Source organism: Triplophysa rosa, linkage group LG14 (assembly GCF_024868665.1).
Source record: "Triplophysa rosa linkage group LG14, Trosa_1v2, whole genome shotgun sequence".
NCBI lineage: Eukaryota > Metazoa > Chordata > Actinopteri > Cypriniformes > Nemacheilidae > Triplophysa > Triplophysa rosa.
The window spans coordinates 20,080,138-20,101,703 of record NC_079903.1 but is presented as its reverse complement, the minus strand read 5'-3'; the positions used below and the strand labels follow the sequence as shown (position 1 = coordinate 20,101,703).

General features: G+C 38.5%; 1 protein-coding gene across 3 annotated transcripts in view; it reads right to left on the bottom strand.

Annotated features, from left to right (window-relative positions):
- The window catches only part of robo1 (roundabout, axon guidance receptor, homolog 1 (Drosophila)), a 236,978-nt gene that overhangs the window by 199,988 nt on the left and 15,424 nt on the right, over positions 1-21,566 (bottom strand). For all 3 annotated transcript variants that reach the window (XM_057350586.1, XM_057350584.1, XM_057350585.1), the window contains exon 2: positions 13,016-13,141. In XM_057350586.1, coding sequence (XP_057206569.1) covers positions 13,016-13,106 — 91 coding nt within the window. In that variant the 5' untranslated portion in view covers positions 13,107-13,141. The remainder of the gene's footprint in view (positions 1-13,015; positions 13,142-21,566) is intronic.

Below are 21,566 nucleotides of genomic sequence, written 5' to 3'. Positions count from 1 at the left end.
TTTACAGAAAATTTCCCGTTTTTTTTACGGATTTTTTTACAGTGTAGGGTTTTATAGTGAATGACACACACAAAAATATATTCTGTGTTAAAACTGAAAATCAATATTTGGGTAGCTGATAAATAACCGTAAATGTGTCCTATGGTGTGACATAGCAAAAATGTATAAAACTAATGTTATATATATAATGTTATGGATATATAATATTTATATTTATAATATAAAGCAGCATAAGAGTGATGTACAGTATCTTCATTGTTAGTTTTTTTGTAAACTATACACTATCTTTGATATTTCATCTCAATCATGCTCCTGACTGACAGTGTCGGATTCTTAATAAACAAATGCACAAATTAAAAAAAATAAAACTAGTGACAAAATTGCTGTGGGACTGTCGCTATTTGCATAAAAAAGTCCCTTCAATAAATATTCAATAAATTTCCTTTTTGCTTAGGATTGTTTTAAAAACAAAGTGTGGTCATTAATATTTTCTAATCAATATTTATATTTTTAGATTAAAATCTTTACATTATATTCATTTGAAAACAACCTATTAAAGGCAGTCTTAATGACACATCCATATAACAAAGACAGTAAAAGTTTTGTGTAACCCCTGTGACACAAAAGCTCCAGTACTTGAAGAAACACCCTTAAACCAAACTTTGAAATACTGATTCTATTATCTAGGTCCATTATCAATTCATCGGTGTGTGATTTAGCTTCCTATCAAACTTTACTACATTTAATAGTCTAGTAAAAAGCTGAAATAAATTCTTCGCCCCGAGTTTAGGAAAAAAAAATAGTAAAACACGACCTCACCATAAGCCACGATGGAGATAAGTTGGATAAAGGTCAACCAACAGCACAACACTGATAAAAGCAGATAATACACTCTCTGTTTTTCATTTCCTAAAAGATGTTATGACTGCAGGCTTGAGGAAGGCCGTTCTCTCTGAGCAACTCAATATTACTCCTGTTGTGAAGGAAATAAACAGATAGACAGAGATGAAGAATCACTGTTACCTTCCATGTTGGAGGTAGCACCTTACAAGTAGCGCACGTTTAGTTGCAGATGTTATATTCAACCTACTTAAATAATGATTTCTCTATTTATTTACACAATATCTTAATTTGAAACTGCTTACATCTATAATAAGTAATGCAATATTGTAACATTGACCACGTTTACATGGACAACAATAATCCGATATTAACACCATTAAGACAATACTCTGATTAAGAATGACCATGTAAACAGAGCTTTTTGATTAGCTTAATCCGTCTCAACTCATAATCGTAGTAAACACAAATCCAATTAAGACGGGTGGAGTACTCCTATTTTAGTCGCATTATCCAAGTGCGGTATAGACATGTACACACCTTAATCACGCTATTACTGGCGCGTAGGAACTTTCGCGGCAGTTTGCGACAGGTTACACACACGCACGGCAGTGGACAGCCGTTTCGTTTTACGGCAAACAACACGGCTTCAAGCAAGAAAGCACATTTTTGGTCCGAACGGGAAACAAGAAAGATGCCAACAATTCTAGAAAATAAATGAAACACCAAAAACTGTATGTGGTACCATGGTGAAGACGAACTGTTTGTTGATACGTGAAATTATGGAGGGAACGTCGAACGGCGTCGCTTAGGGACGTAATGACGTATGCCATTAATCCAACTATGTAGTGTAACATGTAAAACGGGAACATGAAAGGTATATTCTTAAAGCAACTCATGAAAAAACCTTAATCGTAATATTAGCTTACTCAGAATAAGGCAAATAATTTGATTACTGACGTCCATGTAAACGTGGTCATTGAAAAGCAATGTTCTCAGAGATTGTCAGACCAATTCTGCTATAGCTTTTGGGAAAACACAGTCAACTACAAACATCTGGGGCCGGTTGCACCAGCTGTGCGCAAGTTACAACTTAAACTAGTTTCGACTTAAATGGGCACTAAGTTACAACTTACGCACTGCTAAATATTTTTGAGTTGCACCATTCAACTTAGTTGAAACGTAACGTTACGTATAAACTAAATATTTACGCAAGCCTCCCATCAGGAGTAACTGTAGGAATAAAATTGCAGACTGAATAAACTGTAGTTTCACTCGACATTCTTCAACACTTTAAACATATATTATAACGCTGACATTTACAGTCACGTGCCTTTAAAACCGAGAACATTATGTGATGACATTACTTTATTAGCGTTTCTAACAAAAACCAGTCCTTGCGCGCCTCCGTGTGTGCACGTCAAAATATTGGCGATTGGCAGTAAAATTAAATCACCTGTACATGTCATTTATTATGATTTTGTATTTTGAATGTTGTATTATTTCTTATGTAGCATTAGTTTTTTAATTTTGTTTGACTTTTGAATGTTTAATAAAATACCTATTATGGTAGTATTATACTTAATAAAAACGTATTTTACCGTTATTATGTGAGGTAAAATAAGTCTACATCAAGAACGTTTTGAAATTCACAACACTTCAACACAACTTTTTCTCCCGAATTTACAGGCTGCTATTGGACTATTGAAGGTAAACGTCAGATTATGCGACTACGCATTACTTTACAGAGAGCATACGAACTACTAGCTACGTTCGGTCTTAAAAGCAAATGGTGCGACCGAATAACGTACGGAGTTAGTTACAAACTAGCTAGTAGTAACTAAGCCTCTAGTGTGGACTTTACATTCCCATTTAAGAAGGAACTTACGAATGGCTGGTGCAACCCCACCCTGTTCTCCATGGAGTCCAAAGACTCACAAAGTTGTTCCCCCTCTAGATCAAATAAAGAGATGGGAAGAGGCAGGAAACACTGAAGGGTGAAATTCGTGTACGGGGGCAGATTTCAGGTTCTGTTCATCAGTACACCGTTCAGCCTTCAGCCTTCGGGCTGCTTAACAAACCCCTGAGCTGCTCATTAAATACACAGCAACACAATGCACATCAATATTTCATGGCATGCATACAGGTGTTTAAGATTACTCAAACAGACTCGGAATACAGATACTTGGGTAGTATGCATGCATACAAGACCGTATTTACAAACAGCTGCACGCTGGGTTTTTAAAAGCAGCTTAGAGATGCAGTCAAGGGACGGGAAGGAAATACTGTACTGTACTACAAATGAAGATTCAAGCAAAAGCGAATGACGTCACTAGAGACTATTTATAAACCCATAACAAGTCAATCTGAGCCTTAACTAACACAATTACACAATGCCAAGAAAAAAACAGGATGAAAAATAAAGAGCTGAAGCAAGTCAATGCTCAGAGAGACAGCGTGAGTGAAGGTGTCAGCTCATAACAACACCACAAAACATCACAGAAGTGATAAAAATCCATATCCGTAAGTGTTGTGTGTGCTGTTTTTTTATAGCAAATTTGATGTCACTTCCTGCAAAATGATATCATTCTGGATTCTGGAATGATTTTTGTTAGGTTTTTGTAATAGCAGTGAAGGGATAGTTCACACAACATTCTGTCATCATTTATTGAGCCTCAAGTTGTTCAAAATCTGTGTATGTCTCTTTCTTCTGTGTAACATAGAAGAAGATATTTTGAGAAATGTCTCCGTGGTTTTGTGTCCATACAATGGCAGTCAATAAGTTTGGTTTGGTTTGGTTTGGTTTGAGTTTGTGTTTGGTTTTCAACATTCTTCAAAATATCTTCTTTTGTGTTCTGAAGAAGAAAGAAAGTCATACAGGTTTAGAATGACTATAAATGAACTTTTTCGGGGGTGAACTATCCCTTTAACTAACAGTACATAAAGTGGTTCAAACAAACTGGTATCAGTTAAATATTTCCTAGAAAACATTGATTTACATTGGAAGCGTTACTGAGAAATTTTAAAATGGGATTTGGCAAAACTGGCAACTTCCAATCAAACCAAAGTTGTAAATTATTTAATATAATTCGAATTCTTCTAGAATTCTAATTCTCCTTTAACTTGTGATAAAAAAATGTTTGAACTACTATGGTTTTATATCCACAAAAGTGTAATCTTTTATTCAGTATATAAAGACACCAGACATGAACATTTACTCCAAAGCAACACTGAAACATAGTCCAACGACATACTGGTCAACCGCATTTAGGTCTGCCTCAATGGATCTCTAAACTCGTCTATATTCACCAATTAACCGCACAAAAAATCTGTCAGCTGAGCCTGAAATCTAGCCGCTAATCTGTTAAATGAAGTGTCTTCTCTTGGCAAACGCTCCAGCATCACACCATCCTGTAAATAAGAGGAGACATTCTCGCTGATTGCTTCTGTGGACCACGACGCTCCTAACACCGTAAACAACAAGAAAGCGGTAAAGACAATGCAGCCGAACCTCATCTATTCCAGCCTCACCTCTCCTCCGCCCTCCACTCCCACTCTTTTCTCATGCAAAACCCCCCGGCCACTCCAGGGAAGAGGAGAGACGCCGACAATTATTTCCTGGCCCGGACGTGGCGGAGATGTGATTGACAAATGAAAAGATTGAAATAGCTTCTCTTTTAAAAAGGAAGAGGGCTGCCAAATCAGAGATCATCTTTAATATCTCACCCGGGAGGACGGGAGAAAGAGAGAAATGGAAACTGGCATCATTCAATTCTTTGAATAGCATCGCTAAATGTCGCACTTTAAAGAGGGACGCGTCAAGAACTCAGCGCCAGAATAACACTAAATATTCATGATTTACCGTACAGAGGGATCAGTATTCTTCGCTCATCTTTTAATGAGAAAAGAGGAAAAGAGTCCAAATTCTTTAACGGCGTGATCACATGACCTGACGGCTACATGGACAGAACCTAAAAGTCAATAAAACCAATAATTAAGAACGAATGAATATTAAAAGTTGCGAAAAATTCTTTCATACAATCTTAAGATACAGATTTGTATGTTTAGGTTTATAGTTTCATCGAACGCACGCACCTGGCCCAAAGTTAACGTTCGGTCAGTGTTTGTTTATTGCTCTATATAATACAATATTTACATTAAATTCCATTTATTTGATCATTTTAGTCTGTATTAATTGTAATAAAATAATCTACTCTACAGGGACTGCGTTGTTATTGATTGTTTGCGGAAGTCTACCGAAAGTCAAGGTCAGGCCAGATAACAATTATGTTGTTGCTTCTGAAACTGTCTATAATGGTGTGTTCATACCAAATCACGTTCCTCACTCTTTATTACTTGCGGGAAAAGTTCGTTATTTTCGCCTGAGTGACGCGAGCTGACAAATATTTTCAACTTGCACGGAAGACGAGATTGACGCGCGTTCGCGGCAATCGCGCCGCCAGTCTATTCGCGTCTTTGCATTGACTTTGTATTTAGTTTACTCTCGCAAATCGCTTAATTCGCGTTTGGTGTGAACCCCCCATTAACATACAATATCAACATCAAATATAACTGCTTATAAATACACAAATAGATATGTATACATAGATGCCCCATTTAACATTTGGTCCAGACACATTAAGGAGACTTGTAAAGGTCAACATTTCTGATGCTCTTCACAGTAAAAATAAAAAAACCAAGTTTTCTAATATGCAAAAAAATGGCAGATATAAAAAAATGAAATACTTTCACAGATACTTTCATAAAAAATGTCCTAGTTTGTGTTCTGATATGAAGTAAGGTTTTGAAACTATGATAACTTTAAGATCATGTTAGCTAATGCCATTGTCTCGTATATTTTAGCTATAATAATGTTCGGATCTAGACAACAGCACATAATATTTAATATTTATATATAATAAACTGTGTAGTATGAATAGGGTTGCAGACGCACAGTAAACTTGCTCGCAAACCGGTTTCGACTGTTTAAATAAAGTGGACGACTTACATAAAGAGACCCATAGAAACAGACGCTAATGATGCATCTATGTATACATATATCTATGTACATACTGTACGTATACATGTATGGGTAGTAAACAAATAAACCATAAATGTGTCCTAGTGTGACTAACTATGAAGATAACTATCTCTTAAGCTATATTATAAATATAAACATTAATAAAATAAACATATATTATTCAAGTGTTTCCTATGTTACACCATACGGTATATTTGTCAACAACTCATGTGTATTGTTTTTTATGTTGTTTTTGGTCCATTTTCAAAGGAAAAAAATCCCTTGATGGAAAAGAACAGAAATGCATGCTGGGAAACATTTACTGAGTGGCATCTTCAACGAATCACAAATTACTGCATTTTTTATGCACACACGAGCAATGACAGAAGCAAACCAACCACCACTACTCTAATAAAAAGGTACAAGTGCTCTCAAACATGATATTTGTATGCAGCAGAATGGATGGTAAAGAGAGAGCATCTCATTTTCCAGCCTGGCACGTAGCCTCATAGATTTCCTATCACAGCCCGGGTGATACTCCCCATTTGACCTGTCCGCCCTTCGTTTGCTCGGGGCGAAGTGTGATTTGAGACAAAGCCACAGGGTCAAAGGGAGGAGAAATGCATGTGGATCTTTCATGGCTCTTAAGTTCACCCAACGATGAAACTTCTGTCAACATTTACTCACCCTCATGTCGTTTCAAACCAGTATGACTTTCCATTCTCTATGGAACATGAAACTCAACATATAAATATCACAAAAGTAGTTCATATGATGTTTTTTAGGTATTAAAGCATCAATCTTGTTTTATTGTAAGTGCATTAAAAACAGCATTTAGCATATTGTTGTTTCACAGAAGCAAGGGACACTTTTTTGCAAGACATGGGGATTAATAATGGCAGAATTTTCATTTTTGCCTGAATTATTCATTTAAATGTTCTAGCTCTTCTAGCTCTCACATTATTTGAGATCAATACATGCTCTGTTTTCCAATTGTATCCCCAGACATATAGACCCGGCTTATAATGCTGGTTTGGCAGGAACGTTTATCCGAGAATTTACACCAAGAATATTCTCTCACTGTGCTTCGACATTTCGGGTATGATAAAGTGCACACATGCAAGTCTCGATGCCACAGTCACAACAAACGGTATGAGAAACAAGTCATCATCCCTCTTCAGACAGCCTGCGGAGACGACAGAAACGGCAAAAGTCTGGAGGGTGCGTGACAAGGGAAAGACGGAGGGGAGAAAATAAATAGTGCGACGGCTGAATATCAGCTTCAACAGCGAGACGAGTGACTGACTTCTGCTTCCACTCATTTGTGTGATATTACACCCGGAGATGAATTTCATCAAATGCTTGACAGGCAGGACTGCAAAGCCAAAGGAAAGCGAAGCTGTGTGATCATGAAAGATTTTGAAGACATTTCAAGCAATCATAAACAGAGATGGACACCGAATGAAAGCCTCAGTGATGCTTATGAGAAGATCATTTCTGAGCAAAAACAGTCCTAAAGGAGATATGAATGTTTTAGACGGATACATGTGGTTCCGTCATCATTTATTCACCCTCATGTCGTTCAAAATCTGGAACACGAAAGAAGTCATTTTGAGAAATGTCTTAGCGGTTTTGTGTGCATACAATGGTAGTCAATGAGGGTCAGTGTTGTTTGGTTACCAACGTTCTTCAAAATATCTTCTTTTGTGTTCTGCAGATAAAAGAAACTCAGTTTTGGAATGATATGAGGGTGAGTAAATGACTCCAATAAAACCTAAATACTGACTGTTAGGAGTACATTAGAATAAAGACGGCCAGTTAATACCACAAAACTCTCATTTTGATTTCACAGTTCCTGTAACTAACAAATACTAAGCAACAAATTGGATTTTGTCCTGGTATTGTCATTTGTATGTATGAAATCACGACAATAATCTAATATTACACATGTTCTCTCAAATCTGAATTTGTGGGGAGATGACAATGCTTTCCGAATTCAAATGTCCTCATCTGATTGAAGATAAGATGGACTTCTAGGAGAAAGCACAGGCGTTAATGTGAAAAAGGATGAGGGTTTCCCAGGATAGCTCTAGCACATCGGCTGGAAACGTTTGTTCTGTCAGCATTTTAAAAACGTAATGAAGACTTATATTGTGCTATCATTTCACCAATCGTGTGGCATTTCTCTTATTAGTTTTCTGTTCTTGCTTCTAATTTGCATGAATCGCGTTGGGTTTAACATATTGAGATGCTGGAAACTCCTTTTTTCATTTTCACAAAACTAAATCGTGGCAGCTATTGAGTTAAGTAACAAAATACCACATACAGAATATTACATTTGTGTAAGAGGCGAAAATAAATATTTTATTCAAATCAACACAGAATGGTGTGTCCAAAACCCCTGAAAAACAAAAGGGATGAATATAGTCTTGTTCACAAAAAGACCAGGAACAAATACTGAAACAATGCAAATAGGGTTCGTTTTAATATCTTTTCTTTAAACATCCCAGCTGAAAAAATTAGTACACTTCATTTAAGTACACTTTCATTATGTGTCATTATATTGCATATTCATTTGTAAGTCACTTTGGATAAAAGCGTCTGCTCAATGACTAAATGTAAATGTTTGTACTTAAAGTGCTCTATTGTTAGTATATTAAGTACAAAACTAATGTGTGACAATATAGTTTTTTTGTTCTTCTATTCAAAACAGCAGTTGAATACACTTTAAAAAGGATTACGAAAAACAAATTATTTGTATAGCAAGTGTAAAAATAGTACACTTTAAGTGCATTTAAGTGTATTATAGTGCACTTTTTCACCTAGGATGTATTATATATAGGATTATGTCTGAACTCATTGGAAGAAAATACAAATACGAAGTGATCCAGGAAATATCCTGTTGCTCATTTTAGTCACGACTACAGCTAGTAAGAAAAAAACGTTGATAAAGAAGAGATGCTTTTACAGCTCATAACGTCACATCTGCATAGGACGTTTTAAATAATCATGCCAACCTGTAAACATTCCTTATATCGCAGACGTTTATCTTGGTGAATTACAGAAGCGTTTGCCCAAAGCATTTCGGCAGTAAATGACTTCCTGGAGAACTTTCCATTTATTCTCTCTGTCCTGTAGCCACTTGTCTATAACAACCTCAGTCCAATCCCATCTGCTTCAATAATGGCCCTGTCTTCCGCAGCAGAAAAATGAACATATGGTCAAGAAATCAACGTTTTTCCAACAAACACAATTACAAGGCAATTTGTAAAGTGCTGCACGAAGTAACGTTCAATTGCTCTTGGTTAGAGGTGAGAGACGCTTCGTTCTGCGTGAGATTTGTATCCGTCTCATTGGCAAAAAGCTTTTCCGTGCTGTGTGCCAGGAGCGGACATTACCGGTGAAATTGCACATCATTTAGGTGAATGGTGTATAGAGATGATGGCTTGGCTGAAATCGGACAAACTCGGGTGATTCTTTTTACTGATTGGTTTACAAAAGGCTCCAGAAAAATAGTTTTGCTTGGGTAAAAATGGGAACTCTAAGAGGGAATTGAATGGAATACTGACAAACATAAATTAAAGGGGGTAAGAATGCTTGTGATTTTGTAATTGGAGATTTTTTGTTTGTCTTCAAGGTCATGTTACCCAATGGTTAAAAGATACAAACCATTTGCTCACCCAAAGTAATTTCTCAAGGACTGACCCCCCAATTACTAAAAGCATATCTGGATTTGAATCAGAGCCGTGTGGTGGTTAACACACATGGTTCGGACTAAAAAATGAGCTGTGGTGCTCATTTGAATGACACGGGTTTGAGTCATATTCCACTTCTCTTCAAAATAATCCTGTTAGTCTTCACTCTGACTCTGACAAAAAAACAAAAGATGTCAACTTTGCCAATGCCACCCTTAAAACGAACAATGAGCTCTTTTATTCTCACTACATGACACATTTTGTGTTGTGTTAGATAACATGATGAAACATGATGAAAATTATAATTAAACATTTGGCAATAGATGGTTGACTCCTTTGTCTTGCTAGATTAAAGTGATAGTTCACCAAAAAATGAAAATCATTTACTCACTCTCCTGTCAATTCCAACCTGTATGACTTACTTTCTTCAGCAGAACACAAAAGAAGATATTTTGATAAATGTCTGTAACCGAACAATGGCGTTACCCATTGACTTGCATTGGTTTTGTGTCCATACAATAGAAGTCAATAAGTACCAATGGTTTTTGGGTACCAACGTTCTTTAAAATGTCTTCTTTTGTGGTCTGCAGAAGAATGAAAGTTATACAGGTTTAAAATGACATGAGGGTGAGTAAATGACGAAATCATTTTTCTTTTTTGGTGAACTTTTCCTTAAAAGCTAGCATCATATGCAAACTGAACACACTTTAAGGTTTTTAAAAGTTTAGGTTTAGGTTAAAATGCATTTGAAAAGTTTACAAGCCCTAACATGACCTTCGTGCAACAAAAATCCAAAAACTTCAAATGTGTTTGTAATAAAAATCAGCCCCCGGGATGTAAAAGTTACCATCGTTAAAGAAACACCACATCTTCATAAACTGTCAAGAACATGAAGTTTGCCAGATCCTCAGCAGCAATAACAGTGTGATTTAGATCAGATCTCAGTGAGTGAGAATAAGAGAGTCAGTCATGAGCGGTGTGTGTAAGAGAAGAGAATCTATTCTCCTGCAGGCTGTGTTCCAGCAGCACCTCTTATAAAGTGCTGCGCTCGTCTCGCACAATTGGCCCCGTAATTTCAAAAAAGGTCACAGCGGCTCCGGCGTAATTCAATATTCTTATAGTGCTGTATTAACTACATATTTAATCAGCAAGGGTAGGACATTGACGGAGAGTCTTGGTGTGGCAGGGCAACGGAACATATGTGTACCAAAGTGCTGCTGTCAGCAAAGCATAAGAGATGAACGCCGGGTCCCATGATGCACGGCTACCAAATCTGCTGTGTTATACATTCCATCCGATGTTTAGCTCTGTACTATAGATCTCTGTTTTTACCCACAAATCCTCTGTGTAGCTTGTAAGTCATTGTTGAAAGAAAAACAAGAATATTTTGAGAAATGTCTATGTTGTTTTGTGTCTATACAATTAATATCAATTGGGTCTAATGTTGTTTGCTTACCAACGTTCTTCATCTATAAACGGACATACACATCTACCATAAACCAACACCAGTTGCATCAAAGTGAGTCAGAGCTTGTCAGACGGTTCGAGCGCATCCCATCATGCACAGTTGCTCACTGTTTATTGCGAGGCTGTAGCATCTGTTTGCAGCTCAGCGCTGGTTCCTCGGCAACGCATCAGGTGAAGTGAATTGAACTTCAGGCAGGATGAGACCGGCTCAGCGCCGTTCATTAACGCTGCTATATCGGGCTCTAGCTATCAATGCATCTTCGCAGCGCGCAAAAGGTACCGCCGCACGCCCGCTCGTGACTGAAATTACAGCCGCCTCCACCGGCACACCAGAAAAGAACATTAAATCCAGAGAGACGCGCACGAGCAGACCAAACTGACAAGAAAATTGTTTCTGTAGCAGCGGGCGAAAGAAGGGGGAAAGAGAAAATCTAAAAGAAGATGAGGAGGGGAGAAGGTAAACAGGTGGGGAGAGGGAATGGTAATGGAGAAGAGTTTGGAGCAATAACTGGAAAAATAAATAGTCAAATAACGAGCTGATTCGGGAATAGCGTCATCCTGGCAGATGTGAATTGGAGAATGATTTAAGATAGCATCAATGAATACAGATCGTCTATGCAAGAGCTTGTTTTAGAAAATGGGTGTGATAAATTGGGAGAATGAAACACATTTTGAAGGGAATGAGAAACATGCTGCTTAGAGGTTAGAAAACTTGTAGAAAAAGTATGAGGTAAAATCCATAGTTCTATATTAAAAGACCTAAAGCTTTAAAAGAACAGTTCATCAAAAATGTTGGGTTTGTTGTATAAAATACAGACAAAACCATCAAGTTATAAATTAACCTGTGCTGGGTTGTTGTTACCCAATGCGTTAAAACAACCCAGCACAGGTTCACTTTAGGGATGTTGCGGTGATGAAATTTCCCCACCGGTTAATCAACGTGTAAAAACACCGGGGGTGGGGGGGGTGGGTTTGCTGTGGGGTGGTCGAAGATGCGGCCGTGCGCATGGCGCATTTTACTTTCAGTTTTAAAATAGCAGCAATTCGGGAACGGCAATTGCTTGAATTAATGGTGGGTTCAATATCTTTCTTAGTAAAAACACACAAAACTATAAAAAAGTACAATGACAATACGAAACGAAAAACGTTTATGTTAAATAAATAAATAAGAAACGAATAAGAAAGGAATATGAAACGAAAAACACTTATGTTAAATAAATGGCAAAGCACCGGCTTTTTAAAATTAGAACAAAAAGAAAATTAAAACCTAAACTATGATGAATAAAATCTGATTCCTGCTGCTGATCTTTTCCGCGACACTTGTTCCGATACGCTGAATGCAGCAGCCGCGCAACTGTAGTTTTGTCATTAACTAAACTAAGTGATTTATTACTATAAAAATAAAAAATGACGGTGAGGGTCGGTGCCGCAGACAAGTGATGTAATCGGTAGGCGGGTGGACACCGTGTATCACCAACACCGACTATCGCAACAAGCACTTACAACCCAACGGTTGGTTCTGTCCATATTTTACATTTTGAAAATGGGATTGAAACAACCCATTGTGACTATTCTGGGTTTGACCAAAAGACACCAAATATCATCCTTTACAAAAGTGAAAAAACATGAATGTGAGTCAACAGAAAGCTCACAGTCAGACGACAACAGCCTCAAAATCATTTTCTGTCGATCTGGTCCAAAATACTTTTTTCAACTAATACACCTGCAATAAAGAAGCAACTGTTTTGAAGGTCCTGTGAATGGTGTCTATCACACAAGCAGACAGATTATCATCATCATGTGATCAACAGCAGCAAAGCCACATGGGAAAAACACAAGTCTATAATGTAAAATACAGAAGATACTCTAACATAAAGACTTTATGTGAAATCAAATCGTTACAATTGTGAACTTTAGTAATGACATATAGGCTTGTGTCCATCCCATGTAGCTCTGAATAAAAACATTCAAGAGAAAGCTCATGCAGTCTTACCTGGAACCAAAGATCCCTCCAACTGCTCTGATTGGACAAACTTCAGCAGGGTGAAAATGATTGGAAGGGAGGCTGACCATGTGATCTGCATGATTCCTACAGACCTGGCATCCCTCTCAGATTAATCTGAACAGAACAAAAGAAAAGATTTGGAGTTCATCATACTAGGATTCATACAACTTCTCGCTTTCTACGCTTTCTACGTGCAGCATTAATAGTGCGAAAAAAACATTTATGGTATGTTTTTTTTTTCAGTTCGGCGTCAACAGTCCAATGGTAGTGAAGACAGAAAGATTAAAATCCTGCTTTTCATGTATGGCATTTATTTGGATCAGTTACTCAGAGCTGATATGGGGTCTCATGGCCGATATGAGAGTTGTTTGTTGGTTCGAAATGAATCTTTTGGTAACTCAGACCAGCCATCTGCAAAACACAAGAGCACCCACTGAGACGACCGTGTGCCAGCTCGTCCCAGCCTGATATCGAAAATCAAACAGCACCCGCTCGAATGTTCTGGTGACATCATAGCCAATGCTTGCGCTTTCTATTGAAGTCCATCACGTTTTCTTTTTGGTCCACCTATCATACAAAGCCAACTTATAAACAGACGCAAAGGTTTTTTTAATCTATGAATGATAAATAATGAAGCACTCATGATCTGACAGCGATACTAAAAACATTCAAGTGGTCCTGTTGTTACTATGGTTACCTCTTCAAGCAAACTTAACTGTTTATTCGCCGCTTGGTAAAAATACATGGTGGCAAGCTTTGTGTTGCACAAAAATACATTTGATTTATCTTGGTGGGCACTTTCCATTTCCATCTGGGTTTTTTTTGAGCACCAACAATTTACCATGTTTTACTACAAATGAAACAAAAAAGCATGGTTATTTTAGACAAATTGCCATGGTTTTACTACAGTAACCACGGTATAGTAAAACTGAAATTATAAAATGTTATCAATCTACCAAAAAAACATGGTCACTAAACTTCTGCCATTACAAAACCATTGTTTAATTCGTGAGGGTAAAGATGTTTTATTTGTTAACATTAGTAAATATTAGCTAACATGAACCAACAATGAGCAATACACAATGTTCTGTATTTATTCATCTTTGTTAATACAAATATGATTGTTCATGTTAGTTCATTGTGCATTAACTACTGTTAACAGATACAACTTTTGACTGTAAAATGTATCAGTAAATTCTGAAATGATCATGAAATGAGATTAATAAATGCTGTAGAAGTTTTGTTCATTGTTAGTTTATCCAAGCAAATGCGAAACTAATGTTAACAAATACAACCATATTGTAAAGTGTGACCAGTATTCTACATTTTGGATGTTTACACAGTCTTTTTCCTCATCGGGATTGTTAGCAGGTCCTCACAATGTACACAAAACCTGACCACACACATACAGAGAGTCTTTTAAGTCACCTCCTAAGTCTCTTTACCCATAATGACTTGTTTGTGGCAGACAGTATAGCTTATTGACTGAAAAGCTTTCTTCTCTTCTTATCAAAGTGCGCACTGTAAACATTCCTTCGTTTGGAAGCTTCCTGAGCGCAGAACTGAAACCGCAGCCGAGAGCTCTACTATCTGATCGGAGCATGCCGGCCGTCTCATTGTCAAACTCGTACCTTATCGTCCTTTATTTCCCATACTGTCCTCTCAGCCTGATAGAATTACTGTGCCTAACAATCGCAGGATTTGCATGCCGCGGTGACAGATGCGTTCACTGCTAACTGGACATTCGAGGGCAAGCTGTGTTTATTTTTCATCTCCCGGCTCTTGTTTTCTCGTTCCCTCATTCAAAAAACGCTCAGGTCTGCTTCTTTCCGGTATTCCATAGTGGACCCGAGAGGGGACTAGATTGAATTGTGTCCAGATAATTGTGTCAGATAGGCACCCAAAAGCGTCTTTCACAAGCGATCAGATAAACACCCAATTACCAGCGGTGAGATGCCACAGTCGGCAGGGCAGAGAAGGTGTGAAGCACCAAGATGGCCTCCTCACCTGACGCTCAACACCGACGTATTCGACCGGACGAGACAGCTGAGAGTAATTATTCAATTCTTTAGATTAATGAATACACCCAGCAAAGATAATGGAAGATTTATGTGCAGGATCCCCTCTTCACAAATTACATGCACATACATGAGCCAATCAGCAGCCAGCAGACTGGAGTCCCAAAAAAATCCATTTCATTCTCCTTTCTACCGTTTATCTTTGCAGGAACACGTTTGCTTATTTATGAGAATGGATCTTGTGCACGTGTATGCAAATTAACAGTACTGGCCAAAAGTGATGCCCAACTCTTTGCATCTTTTATTCAGATTTATTTTTATAGAAGTTTTGTATGCATTTGTATGTGTTGTGGCTGCTGTAGTCAAAAACAACAGAGGATTGATAAAATATGAATAAAAAGTAATACAAATTAAATTTAAATATTCCCTGAAAAAATAATATAAATATACTTAGAAACTATTAAAATATATCATTTTACATAAAATATATTGCTTTTATGAAATATACCGTAACGAGGAAGGCGGGACGAGAGCCGTGAGGGAACGGTGCGAGGCCGGTGAAGCGAGTGATAATGAGTGTCAGTGCGTGTTGCACCGGTCTCGCATCTCTCACGGAGGAGCAACGGAAGCATAAAAGGAGGAGCGACAGGAGTGAAGGACGAGAGAGGACAAGGCCTGGACATTGTGTTAAGTTTTATTTAGGTTTGTGTGGCCGGCAGTTGACCGTGAGGTAGCTGTCGGCCCTTTACTTTCGTTTTGTTGTTGGCTTATTTTATTCAAAGTTTGATTTAATGTTCGCCGGTTCCCGCCTCCTTCCTTCCTTACTTTGAACTGTATTACATATACTGTATATACTGCAAACTAAAAAATAATAAAATGTATTTTTATATTGCATGACAAACATAGAATGTCGTGGCGCCAAACATTAGTCCAAATATCAACATATCAAGTAACTTGAGGTGCGTAAATCCACAGCGAATATATTCAAAAATAGAAAAGGGATCCACACATTCAAAACCGACCAAAATGTTTATTATACAGAGGCCAAAAATTCACCAAAGTAAAGGTTTGCACTTGTTGCACTCTGTAGAATAAAATCTTTTGGCGAGCCTTTTGGGCCAATTTTGAATGTGTTCAAATCCTTTTTTATTTTTGGATTATTACATTATATAGAAATAAATGTTACTTCTATTTTATATATAGAAATTATAGAATAATATCATAATATTGGTTTACAAACAGACATCCTTGGAAAAACAATATTGGTCAACCACTAGTCCAAAACTAGGCCCTAAACCGGTTTACTCTGTATTAAATCTGTCTGAGGCAACATGTGCTTTAAAAAATCCACAGCAAGAACTATCGGAGGACAAAACGCTTCTTTTCTGGAGTTCTCTCCACTTTTCTTTTTGTTCTTTGTTGTGTTGTTGTGGTGGGCGACGTGAACAAAGCCAACAGCCATCTCAACGCTTTATGTAGTGTTTTGAAGTCTGGCAGACGCTGACTAACCTGTCATTTCCTCTACACCCCGCTTTCATTTCCAACATGACGTGACACCATTTCAACACAAACAGGTCTCCTCAGACCTCACAAGGGGCGGCCGCCGTGTTAAAGGTGGGGGCATGAAGCAGGTAAATTATTGCGGGGAAGTGTTCTGAGGGCTTTGAAAAATCAAATGCACTTCAAATTACCTCTGACAACACCCACTGTTCCTTTCAGCTTAATCTCTCGCCTTTTATCTTCCAATTTCAGCCATCAGAGCTCCCTGTAACCTTCGTCTAGAGAGCCAGATGCTCTAAGAGCCGGGGAGGGGTACAACAAAGACACAAATGGAAGAGACGGGCCAGGCACCTGATATTGCGTCGCGGACGAATAACACAATGGCCTGCAATTGTTACCGCTAGAGAAAATCATCTTCTATTTCCTTTATGATCCAAACGGGACGCTGGAATGATGTTAGTTAAGCAGCGGGGCAACGAAACAGAGATGCACAATATTGGTTTTGTTATCATTGCTCAGCGCTGGCTTTTCCCTAGACCTCAGGCTAACTGTGAAGGTGGCTGGCGGTTCAATTAGTCTAACAAAGACCTTTTTTCTGGGAATAATGCGATGTGCAGACAGGAGAGCTCGTGAAATTAGACGCTTATGTATTCTCTCGCCGTTCGTGCTTTACATTGCACACTATGAACACTGCACACGCCTTCCCCGGGGACAACGGCCAGGACGGCGAGTAAACAAACACTCACTCATTGTTCATGATTTCTACAAATGCCACAGTGCTGCGCGCATTTCCAAATCACAGTTCTTTCATTTAAAGGTGTTCTGTTTTAAACGTGCATCACATTTCATATTGCACCCATGGCTAAGTAGTAATATGTTGTGCATGATTCAGATCTGAGAATGCCGTTCACATTAAAATCAATTCCTGAAGATATAGCATGGAGTGCAAATACGCTCTTAAAAATAAAGAAGTTTAAAAGGTTCATCACATCCCATTTTTGGTTCCACAAAGAACCATTCAAGCATAGGTTCTTCAAAGAACCTTCTCTTTCTTACTTTTTTTAAAATCTCAAGTACCTTTTTTTCGACACAAAGAACCTTTTGTGCACCTTTATTTTTAAGCGTGTATGCATATCGCTATACTAATAAGAAATACCAAAAAGGCCAATCCTTTTCCTTTTAATTTCAATTAAATGCAAGAACCGTAATATCCGCCACAATGTCTACAAACGCTCTAAGCAGAGCCATACCATGCTGTGAAACTCTCAAACAAAACGCTGACATTAAATTTCCATGCACGCATTCCAACGAGCCCTCTGAATAAATATCAAACTGTTCGAACAAACACAATTTCATGCTCAAGCATTCGGCCTTTCGATTATTGTAATCCGTTATCAGCATGTGAGGCCAGCGAGGCTCTTGGCCCGGCGGGCGGCCCGCACGCATGGTGATGAGTTTGGAGGCGGAGGGGGAAAGCGGTTGTGCGCTTCAGCTGCTGAATCATGTTTTGCAACTAGTCTTGTGGCAAATTCGCCCCTCAAAAGCTTCCCGAACTGTTAAATAGTCAATTTTAGATAACACACATCCTTGTGTGTTTTAAACAGACCGCTGGTGTGTGTTGTGTGAGTGTAGTTAAGTATTACAGAATTAACAAAAGAAGGAGAGAATGAATGAACACACAAGGCTTTGCTGCAGTTGTAAAGACAATCTCTTTAAGTGACCGCTCAGCAAGTCAACGCCATGTCGATGATGGACAGCCGGCGTGCCTCGTAAAAATGATGGACAGGGTTTAAATGTCCTGCGTTTACAGTGCATTAATATTTCTGCCACTTCATTACAATAAAAGGATTAACCCGCAGCTCTGCCTCGCATCGTCTCATGCTCTTCGTGTATATTACCTGCTGTCGGCCAGCCCAAAAGTGCACACTAATCATGATGTGCACACACACGCACAAAAGCGCAAACACACACACGCACGCACGCACACAGATGTTCTCAAACACTCAATTCCCACGCCTGGAGGACTGCGCAGAAAAAGATGACCAAAGGCAACTCACCGGCCATACAATAGAAAAAAATAACAGATCTCAATTATTTTTCCTAGACATCAATGAGATTAAATGGAGACCAAATGGAAATTTTTGCCTGTTATGTCTCCTGAGAAAATGAGACAAATCTCGCAAATGTCTCTGTTAGAGGTTACACAAGATCTCAACAAAATGAGCTCAGATTTGTCAAGTCTGAAATAAGATATCTGTATTATTGATGATCTCAATATGAAATCATCAAATTAACCCAAATCCAGATTATTCAAGTCATTTTGCTTCTCGAGTAAATGTTTCTTGATTTAACAAGTTTTAGATATTTGAACTTGACACAAGAAAATACCGCGTAAGGAATTCAATTTGTTTGGCGATGCAACTCTCAAACAAAATGCCGACATTTACTGTACCTGCATTTTACACCTCCATACTCCAAATGTAATTTTGTCTGCCAAGCAACTTTAGCTTTAACTTTTAACTTTAAGACTGCGTTGCTACTTAAATGAAACCCAACTGAGAACTCCATCAAATCTCCTAAACTATGAAAGAGCAACCACTGAGCAACAACATTTTCTGTTGTGTAAAAACAGTATTTACTTTAAGAAATCATTGAGGTAAAAAGCTTACAGGGATCTGAATGATATCAAGGGAGTCTCGGTCCTAAAAAGCCTAGCAGCCGCCTAACTGCATAACCTGATAACAATCACTGAATGCTCCATCTTAGTGTCATTTTTTGATTTAACACATCTAACGAAACCTTCCCTCCGCACTACACGAAACATTCCCTAACTTTACCCACTCCACAATCTTCAAAGACAAATGAGTCATAATCCGTTAACATCCCACTTGTGTTTACCAAAAATGAAAATAAACAGGATAAACCACCAACCTGCGTGTATATCTATACCCCCCAACATATTCAAAAATGAGCAACGCCTGGTTTAACGAGATACGCTGGCATGGTGAAAACGTTTGGGGAAAATTACGTTTCCACCTTTGCATCCGAGTCTGTTATTAGTAACAGGAATGAAGCTGCGGGCCGAGCCAAAATGAAGATTAATTTTTAGTAAATGCACCGAGGATGCAGATAGGTCCGGCCACCGGAGGGATCCATCGCAGTTATCCGTCATTGGTACGCAGGCTCATGGATAAATTAAATGCTGATTATATCCTGGGGTAGAAGAGGAAGACCACCGGCCCCCTGGCCTGCGAGCTAAATTTGATGAATGAGTTCCTTCTCCCTGCCAAGGAGGAGGAGGGGGCATGACGGAGTTAAGAGCCTACCTCCATCACAACAGACGCTACCGCAGAATTCATTTGACTAAAAGCTCCAGAAACAAGACCGAAAGACATTTGTGCTACTCTGAAAGTTTAAAGCTTGACGGCAAACCATTTATTGATGGCTTGCGATTTACGGCTGTCAGTTAAGGGTGTCAGCAGGGACCTAGAGCGATATGATGTTATCTAGAAAATACAAAAAAAAAAAAAGTGATTCGAACCTGTGATATATTGTGTACTTCTTTATAGTCCATTTGCACTGAACTTTGTGCTTTTCAATCACTTGTTGTAAGTGTGGATTGGGTCTAATTTGAACAACTGAGGGTGTGCTGACTTCAGAGGATAGTTCACCCCAAAATAAAAATGCATTTATTCACCCTCATGTTGTGTAGGACTTTCTTCAGTGGAACACAAGATAAGATATTTTGAGAAATGTCTCCGTGGTTTTGTGTTCATACAATGTAAGTAAATGGGGGCCCATGTTGTTTGATAACCAACAATATCTTCTTTTGTGTTCTGCAGAAGTAATAAAGTCATACAGGTTTTGAAATGATGATGATGATGATGATGATGGTGGTGATTTTTTCATTTCTTTCTTCAATACTGTGTCACCTTCTCACAGACCTGCTCTGTTTTGTATTCTCATCCAAAAAAAACAGGAAAATATTATGAAAAACATTGATAATATGAATACAGAATTTGTACAGGAGAGTAATACAGTATTGATACTGCCGCAATACTCTGCACTTTTCAAACCATGATTTATCACTGTTGTTAATATAATGCGCCACAGACCGATGCATTGTGCATTGTGCCAACGTCGACCTTCAAATGCAGCATTCGCTACAGCACACAGCCTTGCTTATCTTGATGTAGGACGCGATCCTTCAGATGCAAGGAGGCTTTTCGCATTATTGCTCAATTCAAAGGCGTCTACGGCACGCGGGAAGAGAGCGGCCCTCATTTGGAAGCCGCACGGGCTCTATTTGCTCCATCTGATTGGATCTGCAGGAGGAAGAACAAAGGAAGCTGGGCTTTCATTGTGCTTCTTTGTATCCCAGATGTCAGAAGTCCAGCGCACAAACAATACAGCTCCCCTCACACTGTCTACGCTAGTCATTATCCTGAGCAAGGATCGCTGGTTTGGCCCTGCTGCAATCATAACTCTAATTAAGAGCGATGCTTTGTAAGCATGGAGGTTGCGCGATGTTAATTACCAGACTACCGCGCTGCAAACACATCCCTAAATGCCACTTGTCATTGTTCTGCACTGGTACTTGTCACCGTACCGCCATGAAAACACCAGGGACGTCTCTGACACAGAGGGATGGCATGTTTTGATTTTAAACAACTGACTGACAATAAAAAAATAATTTGCACACAGTAAAGCTGACTTAGTTAAAGTGATAGTTCACCCAAGAATGAAAATTCTGTCATCTTTGACTCACCCTCTTGTCATTTCAAACCTGTATGACTTTCTTCTGCAGAACACAAAAGAAGATATTGAAAAATGTTGTTAACTGGACCCCATTCACTTGCATTGGTTTTGTGTCCATACAGTAGTGAATGGGGGCCAGTGCTGTTCGGTTACCAACTTTCTTCAAAATATCTTCTTTTGTGTTCTGCAGAAGAACGAAAGACATACAGATTTGAAATGACTAAAGGGTGAGTATTTGATGGCAGAATTTTCATTTTTGGGTG